Below are 12,541 nucleotides of genomic sequence, written 5' to 3'. Positions count from 1 at the left end.
TGGGAGCCTTCTTGTTTCGAGGCCATCGGTAACTCCATTAGCAACTTCTTGAAGGTTGATGATGCCACGTATTCCATGGGTCATTCTACCTTTGCCCACCTATTAATTGAAATCATATCTCTACCCCTCCCCAAGGATGTGGTTCTTATGATTTGGGATAGGCCAATCGTTGGATTATGAGGGCCACCCCTTTCGCTGTCAAAGGTGCTTCTCAACATGTCACTTAGCTTTGGGTTGTTCTCTCTCGTCGCAAAGGTGTTGCTACTTAGTGGAAAGATGCTACTGAAGATCACTTGACAATCAATGCTTTTGACTCTGTTTCGGTTGACTCCTCTCAGGAGAACGATGTTGTTGCTGTCCGCGAGGATCCAAGTCTTGTGGCTCTTGATTTGGATTCAAAACCTGTCGCCTCTGACTTGCAGCTCCACTCTACACCTACTGCTTCTGCTCTTGAAGCCACTCCTCTACAACAACCCTTTGTTGTTCTGCAATAGCCGGTTGCTGCCTTGCAGTTGCAGTCTCTTGAATCTACTGATGGTACTCGAGCAGGGACCTTACCACTTGATCACTCTCTTGTCAATCCCAATGACATTATCACTTGGAGTGTTGTTTGTCACAGGCGAAAGGGGAATTTTTCCCTACCCCTCCAAACCCCTCCTTGAGTTGGATCTGGGTTGTTGATGGTTTGTAAGGTTTTTTTTTTTGTAAATGTTATGTTGATAGTCTTTGACTATGTTAAAGGGTCGACACCCTAGTCAATGTTGCTTTTTATAAAAAAACAATAAATGGAATTTAATGAGACAAAATTGTGACATTTAGGATGTAGTGGTCTTTATTTTTGAGTTTTTATGTATAGGGGCTATTACAATGATAACAATAAACAAAAGTTTTCTGAATCAACTTTCCCCTATCTACTACTCTCTGACCCCTCCCCTAACTACTGCCCATGCCCTCCAATGCCTCATGATGTGTTCAAATACCGATCCCCAATATTGGAAGGGATTGCCTCGACCTCACAGATCCCAAAGTTGGTGTAACATGTGCATGAGTCTTGGTTGCTTGAGAAGGATTCAAATGTTGGTGCAAATCGCTCCCGACCAAATTAGATGCCACTCCACCCCATATCAATCACACACTCCATTAGCTCCATGAGGCTCAAGAGAGGTCTGCATGCTTCTATAATTTGGTCTGATCTAAGTTCTTTTGAGACACCCTTGTGTCACATGAAAATGGGTGAACCCTGAAAAGCTTAAAAAACTCATGAATCCAAGCTCAAGCTTCTTGGGCTCTAGTGCAAAACCAAAATAGCTTCTCAAGAGTCTCAAGTTGTTCACAAAAAGGAGCGGTAAGTCCTACATGATACAATATAGATCCAAATTGGAGACCTTGATAAATAGTACACCAACAAAAAAACCAAGCTTGGGTTAAAAAATTGTAGCCCATAAAATTTAAAACATGGGATGACAAGTGCCCAAAGAACTTTGGAGGTGCAAACAATGATTTAACTAGATCACAATGGGAAAATAAGGTGTAAGCCACAATATCCCTTCTGAGGTTTGTAGTTGCAAAATGGTATATCAAGATACCATCTTGAAATCCTTCCACTAGGACTAGAAAGTCCTAGCCTCAATTTTGTGAACCATTTGGGCAGGAATGAGATCAATAATTGCTTGGTACGTCTTACAATCCTAGTTGGAGAGTTGGAATTTTAGTTTGGCCTAAGGATGAGATCACAAATTCTTGGTGACTGTTGGAAAGATCTAACAAAATTTTGACTCCTTTATAATAAAACTTCAAAGCTCAAATCTAAGGGGTTTCAGCCACATGTTTTTCTTGACATAAGAGAATTGGTGATCATCATATAGGTTTTTGATTAATAGAAAGGCTATCGTGAAAATAATGCCAGCCCATAAAAGATAGAGCTTGATGAATTCCCAAGCCTTGTAGATACTTTAATAAAAAGTGCATGGGTTCCTTCATAACGAGGAAAGTATGGAGCCCAAGCCATTTCCAAGTTGGACACCCAAATGATACTTTATAGGAAATATTAAGCTAAATAAGGACTTTCTAAGCTTCCCCACATTCAAGGGCCCTAATAATCCATCAAACACAAAGTATTAAGCATTGATAACAAATTGAGATCAAACTTAGATCCCCTAGAATCACAAGGGAGACAACAATATTCCCAAACAATGTGGTCAAAGCCTTTGTTATCATCAAAAGAGGCCTAAAGAGAATCCCTAAGAAGCTTTTCAATTTTCAAATAAGAAGTATTATAAGGAACCTAACAAGAAGAGTAGTAAACATGAGTAGCAAAAAAAATAAAATTGGAAAACTTGGAATTTAACAACCAAATAGAGATGCTTAGTAATCCAATAAGCCAACTTTTTCTCAATTAAATTGGAAATAATAATTTTCCATAAGGCAATAGGGGAGGCATGAAAGGAAAAGGGGATGCTGGGAAATCTAAAGACCTCCTCATGATCAATTCACTTCCAATTAAATGAATTCAACAACCAAGATAGCAAGGAAAGATTTTCTTGAGCATTGAGTCTTTTTTCATTGAATACTTGAACCTGAAGCTTTGCTAAATATGTTGAGGCAATGAAGGGCATGTTTGAAATTATTTGTTTTATCATAAATGTTTTATCATTGGTATCATATAGATATTTGAAATTTCTCTATATTTTAAAAAATTCCTCAATTTTTTTAACAGTCGTCCCCTCAAAAATGGCCCAAAAGTACCCCCATACCAGAACACGTCCCTAGGTGTGATCATTTATCCTTTATATTAATTTGTCTTTAGCTAAGTTGTATGATTTAGGCATTAATTCACTAGGGTGACTTTGAATATGTTATTCATGTGAGAAAAAGCCTTGTTGGAATGCAAACTTGTATGCATTAAATGTACTAAGAATCATATAAAAAAGTTTCTATTAGAATGAGATAGGATTCTAAATCTTATTAGCTAGGATATTGAGTTGGATCCCTAGCTTATGGTTAATGGAGTTGTCACTACTTAGGACAAAGGTGATAGCCGCCCATTAAGATGCTACTCCAAAATGAACTTGTCAAAAATGACTACGTTGGTGGAGGAATAATTAGGAACATAAATGAAAGACTTATTTTGAGTTATATTATGGAGCTATTAATCTGCCACACCTACAGACAAATTCTTATTAAAGAAAGAACAAAATCTATTTTTTGAAAATACATGCTACTACAAGTTAACATATATAAATTGGACTCAAGTTGCGAATAAACCTTATGTAGTCTACATATATATACATCTTTTTGGATCAGTTTGAGTAATTGTCCAATGTAGTTCTAGTACAACTTGCTTATCCAGAACAGCAAAGTAAAATTGTTTACAGTTTACCCAAAAAAATTGTGACAATAATGCATTACAAAGATCTGAAATCGTTAATAACATGCCTTTGGACATTCATGTTCTTTAGTCATACGGAGGATTGGATGAAAACCAAGATGGATTCTTATGCAATATTCTTTTGCTCCTGCAGCAGTATCTATCATTTGTGCTCATCTTACATAACCGTTTGATATCTTTAATAAAAAGCTGAGGGTTGTTCCTTGGGCTTTGTCAGAATTAAATCATTAGGCCTCGGTACTAGAGCAACCACTGGCAGACAATGCGTTTTCTTAACTAGTGTTGATTTGATTTATGTTGAAGGTTCAAGGAAAGAAAATAAGGCATTTACTCTCCTGTTACCCTTACGAAAATGAGAATGGAAAACTTCAGAAAATGCATTCAGAGAGTTATCTCAAGAATCCCATGACTTATACAATCAGTTTCTAAAAATGCTCTCTCAAATTTTTTTTGCTTGACAACTTCTCAATTGCTATCTCAATTTCTCAATTGTCTTATCTCACTTTTTTTCTTGGCAACTTCTTGCACTCATGATTCATCTCAAAAGCAAATCATCTTTTTTGAAGAGACAAATTTTAATGAGTTTGTCTCACAGTTTTGTATCTCACCAAAATATGATGTTTGAAGGTTTTGATTTTAAGTCACAGAGCCCCACTGGCAATGTTTCTTTAGGATGTCCATTATTTTTTATTAGTAAAGCAGCGTTAACTAGGGCGCTGACCCTTGACATAGCCAAAGACTATCAACATTACAAAAACAACAGACAAGGGTGCTGACCCTTAAAAAAACAGCCCAAAGGCAGTAAAAAAAACAACAAAACAGAGGTACGAACCCCGGAGGAACCAAGGTCAAACAGGTGAAAAGAACCTATCAAACCTGCAACAACCCAAAACCCAGCTCAAGGATGGGGAGAATCATCCGAGCCAAGACAAATTTGGGGGAGGGGGGAAGATTTTCCATTCCGCCTACGACGAGCCATGGTCCAGACAATACTATCATTAAGACCATCAAAAGAAGGATTGGGCAGGGAGGGCCCCGTAGAGTTGCAGTCAGCATCAGTAGCAGGCTGCTGCAGCAGAATGGCAGCAGGTTGCTGCAGCAGAACATCAGCAGGCTGCTGCAACAGAACAGCATCGGGAGCAGATTTGGCAGGAGTGCTGAGGGCCATATGTTTTTGACGTCCATCAGATTAGGATGTCCACTGTTGAACTGCTGAGAGCCATATGTTTTTGAAATGATTGCAGTATCTAACCAAAGTAAGTTCCATCTTACTACTCTGTCAGGGGTCTAACTACATTTGGAAGAAGACCATCATCAACCATTTCAGTCAAAAATTTTATGACTTCCTGCATGTTACCTCCTTCAAAGTTCTGCTCAATCATTACTGTTCGTGAAACAGCATCAGGAGCCAAACACCCTTTTATGACTCCCCGCAAAAGCTGACTTGATTCCTTAATCATTCCCTCATTACAAAGGCTTTTAATAAGAACAATAATGGTAAGAATGTTAGGTATTAAACCCAGCTGCACCATTTCATTGTACATCCCAAAAGCCTTTTGAATATTTCCATCTTTACAATGTCCATGGATCAGTACACTGTATGCAACATCATTAGGAGTTGAGTTTTTCTCTAGCATTGCTTCAAATACTTTTTCTGCTTCAATCATTTTGCCTTTCATGCATAATCCTTTAATAAGAGCCACATTGCTCTCCAAATTCTCATCCACGCAGTATTCCACCAAAGTATCATAAGTGATTTCATCAGGAATCAGATCATCATACATCATTCTGAACAAGAGTCGATTTGCTTCCTTTGTCCTAGATTGCTGACGAAGTCCATGAATGAGTGCACTGTAACTGACTACATCTGGTGACAGGCCTTTCTGTATCATTTCATTATGTAACTGAAATGCCTTCTGTATGTTTCCTTCTCTACAGTGTCCATTGATCAATGTAGTGTAAGTAAACCGATCAGGATTCAAGCCCATCAGTAGCAATTTTTCAAATAACATGCAGGCATCTTCTAGTCTTCCTTCCTTACAGAAACCCTGAATGAGAGAAGAGTAGGTAATTACATCTGGAACAAGGCCTTTTCCAACAAGCTCATATAGTAAACTTAATGCCTCTTGCATATTGCCTCCCTTGCAGTACCCATCAATTAGCGTACTATAAGTTACCATGTCAGGAACCAAGCCCTTCTCTAAAATGTCATTGAAAACATTCTGTGCTGCCCTTATATTGCGTTCCAAACAAAATCCATTGATAACAGAATTAAATGTCACAATAGAAGGAACAAATCCTTTATCTATCATTTCCTTTTGAATCTCAAGAGCCTTTTGCATATCTCCTTGCTTGCAATATCCGTCAATTAAAGCAGTATATGTAAAGGCATCCGGATTCAACCCTCTTTCTTTCATTTTATTCATAAATTCGCTTGCTCTTTGCACACTGCCATTTTTACATAGTCTATCAATGAGAGCGGTGTAAGTCACAACATCTGGCGAAAGTCCTTTCCATACCATTTCAGTATGCAGTGTAAGTGCTTCATGCATATCACCTTCTTTGCAGTATCCATCGATCAATGTGTTGTATGTCACTTTATCAGGAGTTAAACCCTTCTTTTTCATTTCAATTAGAAGCTGACCTGTTTCCTTTACTTTGCCTTCCTTGCAAAGTCCATTAATAAGAGCATTGTAAGTCACAGTGTTGGGCATTAACCTTTGATTCTGCATCAAGTTTAACAGTTCAAAAGCCTTTTCAATCTTACCAAGCCTAGAATGCCCATTGATAAGGGTATTGTAAGTAACCACGTTAGGCAAACAACCCTTCTCCGTCATTTCGATCACAAACTGCATTGCTCTATCCAATCTCTCATCCATACAGAGACCTTGGATCATAATGTTGTATGTGTAAACATTCGGTGAAACAGAGCTTCTAACCATTTCATCATACACTTCCCATGCCATATTCACAAGTTTAGACTTGAACAAAGCAGAAAGAAAATTATTATAAGCTAAAGCACTGAGCATGAAGCCGCAACTTTTGACCAAACCCAATGCTTGTTGTGCTTTCTCCACCATACCCAACTGAGCATACAACTTAACAAGCATATCAAACACACCACAGCTTACATAACAACCCTTGTAAGTTTCCTTCAATCCTTCAAACACCAGTGGCTCATCCTTCCCCTCCTCCATTATAAGACCTTTCATTACAGTCTCTGCAGAATCATACATCTTGGCTTTAGTCAGAATGTGAATAATAACACACCTCCATTGAATTGTCGGCTTGAAATCCTTTTGATCCTCTGCCCAGTTATAAAACCCATAAGCCACCCTTGCATCTCTATGGATCTTTTCCAAAACCCTAACACCTAAGGAAGGACTTAATAATGTGGGAGATAATAAACGGTCAAGAATACTGTCGTTGCATCCATATTGCCTTAACAATTCATATGCTCTGTCCACAAACTTATCTTCTTCTTCCGAAAATGAGTTTTGTGCAACTGTAGTATACCTACTAAATACTATACATACTGCCCATGTAGGGTATTTTCTGTTGAACCCAATAAGTGGATATTTCATAGCATTGCATTGCATTATCATTGAAAAATGACTATAAATACCAAAATATTCAATTAAGTAATCGAAAACCAAAGAATAAAATCCACAAACACCCAGATGAGATATTGCAACGCAGATAGCTCAACTGCACTCAACGTATAAATACAAATGAAGATAAACTTATTTGTCCCAAAATAACAAAAACAGATGAAATGCCAATTCTGATTGAAATATGGATTCTAAAACCATAAATATTGGAAAGGCTGCATCATACCGCTTTGATGCTCTGTACAAAGTTGCATCGGACCTCTGTTCTGTTCAGCTCCGCTTGCATTTTCTCGACTATACATATATCTTCCAATTTGTTACAAAAATAATAGTATCGGGGGTTGAAATTATGCTGTATTTGTATAACTTTTCTTTCTTGAATTGTCGAGGAGCTATGCTTTTTGTTTGGAGCGGTTGCTTGCACTTGTTGAGGGTTTCACAGTACTTTTGGTCTCTTTATTTTTTATTTTTTTTCCAAAATAGAAAATAGTCAGTGTTGTGTAATTTTAAGGACTTTTTTTTTTCATATTTAATGTGCAGAGTTACTCTATAACGATGGCAAGGGTGGAGTGTAATGGTAACAAGATAAGTCTAAGGTTTCTCGTTATGTCTTGAAGTTTCACTATGCTTTTGAGTAAAATTTATTATTAAATTAGATAAAAGATGACACAAGTTTGCAACCATGTCAAACATGTGATGAGGATACAAAGGTGTATAAATCTCTAAAGATCATGTCAGCTGAGGACAAGGCTGAACAAAATATAATAATCCACATGACACGGTCATGTTTGTAGTAACAATAGCCTTTGATGAGCAATTCTATCAAATTTCTCCCATACACATCCATAACCAAATTCTTGATTATGATCACTTATTGAAGTGCATAAGCGAGTTAACTATGAAGTCAAAATCACTACCTCATCAAAAATAGAAAGCACATTATGTTTTTTTAATTACACAATCAATCAAGTTAGTTTTCCATCTACCTTGATTTAATTAGTTTATTGTTTAATTATTAAAATTAGATCTTCAATACTTTTTAGGAGATAGATTGCTAGATAAATGCTTATTTTCCTTTGAGAAATTAAATTACACCCGGAAAGGGAATTGTATATTTTCTTTATAGCAATAAAATCAACAATAAAAAAGAAAACACATGTTAATATGTATCAATCAATTAAGCCTTTTAGAACTTCTTGGGATTTAATAGATGGAACCCCACCTCCAAGAGTTTTTTTAAGTTCAACTTTGATTACGCTTCTTGGAGTAATCTTGGACTCTTTAGTGGAGGACGCATTATGAGAAATAGTGCTATTTCCTTGATTGGAGTTGTCTTGAAGAAGTTGATTGATGGAGCCATTAATGAAGCCAAACCTCAAGCTTTTGTATTGAGTTTACAATTGGCGTTTATATGTAGATTGAAGAAGATATGCATTGAGATATTTGATGGTCATTATTTTAATGTAATCAATAAGCAACACTCCTTAAATTAGAAAGTAAAAAATATTTTGGAGTAGGTGTGGGTAGCATTAGTTACATTTAAAGAAGTTAACCATTGGTAGTAATAAGGGAATTTAGGGATCCTAATAAAATTATCAATGTTAATCTAAAGGATCTTTTCCATCTTATGATTCCCAATGATGTCAAGGGGGACTTCCCAAATGAGATGCTTGTCTTGGGAAAGGTTTAGTGCATGCAAAGGACTAACTTGGATCTTTATTCAGGTAGCTTTTTAAAAGCCACAAATCGAGATATTATTTATTTGTTGAAGTGTTTCACAATTCAAGGGGAGTTTTAGAAGAGATATAGATTTTTTTTATAGAAAGAAAGAAATAAATAGTATTTTATAGTCCATGATGTAAGGCGGTCTGTATATGGGTCTACAGATGGCTTATAGCAATATGGGACTACCTCGTACTCCTTGTGGGAGGCACCCAACTATGCTACAAATGCGGCATACACACCTTACCCCCTATGGGATTTGAACTTGTGACCTCTCTTTCAAGAGCACAAGTTCTCTACCACTTGGCCAACTCAAACTATAGAGAAAGGGAAAATAATTTAAGAGACCTCATATCAACACCCAATTTATCGTAATATTTGTCTTTTAAGATGTTGTGGTGAATATTGTGATCAAAGAAATCCTTGGTGTCAACTATCTAGAACCAAAGGGTAAGAGAAGGGTGAATTCCAATATTACTTTAATGTTCATTTCCAATTTATTACCCTAGTTGATGGTAAGTTGGTAGTTATATAGAAGCTTGTTTGCCTCACAAGAGGTCAATTTCATGGGTAGAATTTAGTAATGGCATTTCCTATTATAGAGGAAATTTTTTAAGGTTGGTTTCAATAGCCTCTTTTCACGAGCTAGACAATGGTTTTGTCTTAATGGAGTAAGTGAATAAAATTTCATCTTTAGTCACTAAAGGAGAGGTGGAAGGGGACCTAAGAAAAAATGATTTCTTTGCTCCAAGGAAACCCTTCCTCTCTTCTCTTCAAAATCATGAGTAGGTAGCTATAGAACAAAGAACTATCAAAATGTTGCTGAAGAAGGTGGGTATTGACAACTCTCATTCTAGTTGCAACCTCCCATTTTAGGGCCTAGTCGCTAGTTAAGTTTGGAGTCTATCATTGTTCCTACATGTAGATGGACATAGTTTATCATCATTTCTTGTTTTGAACTTGGATATGGTAAGTTTTTGGAGTTGATCTTTTATTTTAAAGTGAGAGGGGCCCACTTCCCTCAAATATAAGTAAAAATTTAAATGATGACAAATTTGAAAGTTATGTTGATATTAAACAAGACACATTATGCCAACAAAATATTTCAATTTTTTTTTCTATTTATCTTAATTTAAATATAATGTTCATGTATATTTTAATAATACATTTTAATTTCATTATCAAATTTAATAATAAAATTAAAATGATTAGATTATATCTAACAAAATATATTTTTATGTAAAAAATTATTCTTATTAATGAATACACAAACTAAGTAATTATGAGTAAATTTCAACTCTTTAATCAAATTTAAGATAAACTTGAATTTTTAAACTATAGATGATAGTTGGTTTATAGCCAATGTAATGCTAATTAACATACTCGCGTGTCTACTAGGACAAGATTGAAATAAGAAACTCCCTTAGCTCCTAATTAAGCTCCATTATTGATTTCACAATATTGAAATCATGAAAGATAAGATGAGAATGCCTATTATGTGTCTAATAAATGATGTAAGTGAAATATTAATACCTTTGCATGAAATTTTCAAGGATCCTTGTATGTTCAGTATGATTTTTTGATTTTTAAATGCTTGATGATCTAAGATTTCTCAGTGATTGTATTGTCATAAAATTGCGACCCTTGCAATTTGCGATCACATTAGGGTCTTCACGTTGGCGATTTGAATCCCCAAGCCTGATCGGAGATCCGAGACTTGCTCATCCCTGGAAACTACACTTTTTCTGCCCTCCACATTGCTTGAATCCGCTTCTTGTCCTGAGACAAGGGCAAGATAGGGGTGTGGTGCCCTTTTCCTTGCCCTATTACGGGGGCCCCTATGTCCTATCTTTGCATTGGATTTTGTATAAAGAGGGAAAACTTTCCCTGTGTCGGCTTGTGACGAAAAATCAGTCAATTAACCTAATTGACAAGTATATAAGTCGCATTCGCCCTCCCATTTGCATAAGTTGGAAAAAGTTGGATAAGTGGGAATACATGAGATCACACATTCAAGCTTTCTTTTCCAGCATTCAACATTCTCAAGTCTTCATTCAAGGCTAGGTGTTGCATTTAAGTCAAGGATTCAACCATTAAAGAGGAGATCCCTTTCAACATTCAATTCAATACAAGAAAATCTACCTACATTCTATCTACAACCTCCCTTGAGGTGAATTACATTTCATTCTTTCATTTACATTTACTTGCAAGTACTTTCTTTCATCATTTGGTTAATTCCAAAACTAGGGTTTGACTTGAAGGCAAACCCCCAATCCCAACCCCTTTTCCTCTCTTTTTTTTGTGTAGGTTGTAAATATGCAGCTGTGTTTGCAGATTCAGACACCATTTGCAGAGACGGAAAAACCCTTTTCGTTTCGCCGATTTTTCGGAGGACCATGTGCACTTTCAGCACGTTCCTGATAACTTTTCCTCAAATTCACAAGGCGGCTTTGTCTCAATATATTATAGCCAAATCCAGGTGCACAACTCTATCTCACACTTCTATCTTATGTTATAATCAGTTCTTTGCTACTTTTACACTTAGTCTTACAACACATAATTCAATCATTTTCCATTCTAAAAGAGGGGTTAGCTTGTCATTTCTATCTCATTATTAGTTCATTTGGTATTCAATCTCTTTCCCAAGAGATTGGATCTATTGAATTTCCCCCCTCTTTTAAATGTAATGCGGATAAAGTGTTTGAAGGGAAATTTGCAGTGTAACTTTCATCTCTCCTCGGAGGGAAGGAAGGCTTTCCTCTTGATCTCTCCATCATTCACCTTTTTTTCACCATTACAATGATCTTCCTTAAACACATAATACTATATGACCCTCCATTAGAAAAAAAAGTGTGCATACAAGGCTGATGCACATCACTTATTTTATAAGAATATTGGTTTTAGGATTGACATAATTTTAAATTTGAGAAGAAGAACATGATCAAATATATGATTATAACTAGGGGACAAAATTAAACCTATGATTGAGTCCAAGTGGAGAATGTCCTAAGACATTAGGCTATTGTGATTATATGGATAAGATGATAAAAATGAAAATATCAAATGAAAGGTCCATGGATAACTTAAGTATAAAATAAGATAAATTAAGAATTAAGATGATGTTATCAAGAAAATGCTAAAAATGATCACAGAGTGAGAGGGATGAAGAACAAGGTATGAACTTTTCTTCTCTACATTTTGTTGGATTTATTGATTCAAAACCACAAGCCAAGCAATCAGATACAAGCAAAACACCTATCACAAATGGAGATCAAGAAAGATAGCTTTTATCAAACACCAAAGGATTGTATTGATGCATAAAAGATTAAAAATTATAATGAAAGAATGAATTATTATAGAAAGGATAAAGAACCCCTAAAGAAAAATTAAATGAGAAATTGACAAGTGTCCATGTCAAAATGAATAATACAATGTGTGCTAAATTAAATCAATTTCATAAAATAAAAAACACTCATAAGTTTATCTTAAGTGAATAAAGAAATAAAGCACCTAATTAGATAATTAATTTGGTGATTATCACAATTAATCCAACACTCCTCCTAAAGATGAATGCACGAATCAACACATGGATGGGTCCCGACTACAAGGCCTAATGAGAGACCTATGTACAAACAAAATAAATCTACCACAAATAGAGAAAAGGAGAAACCCACATGGGAAAAAACTACTCTCCAAAAGAGAGAAATTACAATAAATTCACTTGTGAAAGAAGGATAAAAGGACTTAATGTGATCCCCCAAGGATTTATTTTGTCACATAACTACAATGAATGTCCCCCCATAGGAGAGAGAATGATGAT

At 35.9% G+C, this 12,541-nt stretch overlaps 1 protein-coding gene across 1 annotated transcript; it reads right to left on the bottom strand.

Annotated features, from left to right (window-relative positions):
• Positions 1–4,022: 4,022 nt before the first annotated feature.
• Positions 4,023–7,415, bottom strand: LOC131067313 (pentatricopeptide repeat-containing protein At5g39710). The gene is made up of 2 exons (XM_058002278.2): positions 7,226–7,415; positions 4,023–7,096 (listed from the first exon to the last, which is right to left on the bottom strand). The coding sequence occupies exon 2, from the start codon at positions 6,991–6,993 to the stop codon at positions 4,660–4,662; it is 2,334 nt and encodes a 777-aa protein (XP_057858261.2). The 5' UTR covers positions 6,994–7,096; positions 7,226–7,415; the 3' UTR covers positions 4,023–4,659.
• Between the last annotated feature and the right edge of the window lie 5,126 nt (positions 7,416–12,541).

This window comes from Cryptomeria japonica, chromosome 5, assembly GCF_030272615.1.
Source record: "Cryptomeria japonica chromosome 5, Sugi_1.0, whole genome shotgun sequence".
In the NCBI taxonomy this organism is placed as follows: domain Eukaryota; kingdom Viridiplantae; phylum Streptophyta; class Pinopsida; order Cupressales; family Cupressaceae; genus Cryptomeria; species Cryptomeria japonica.
This window is presented reverse-complemented; position numbering and strand designations above follow the sequence as displayed.

Coding starts and splice junctions, on each gene's coding strand:
- LOC131067313 (XM_058002278.2), bottom strand. CDS start 6,993: ATGATAATGCAATGCAATGCTATGAAATATCCACTTATTGGGTTCAAC.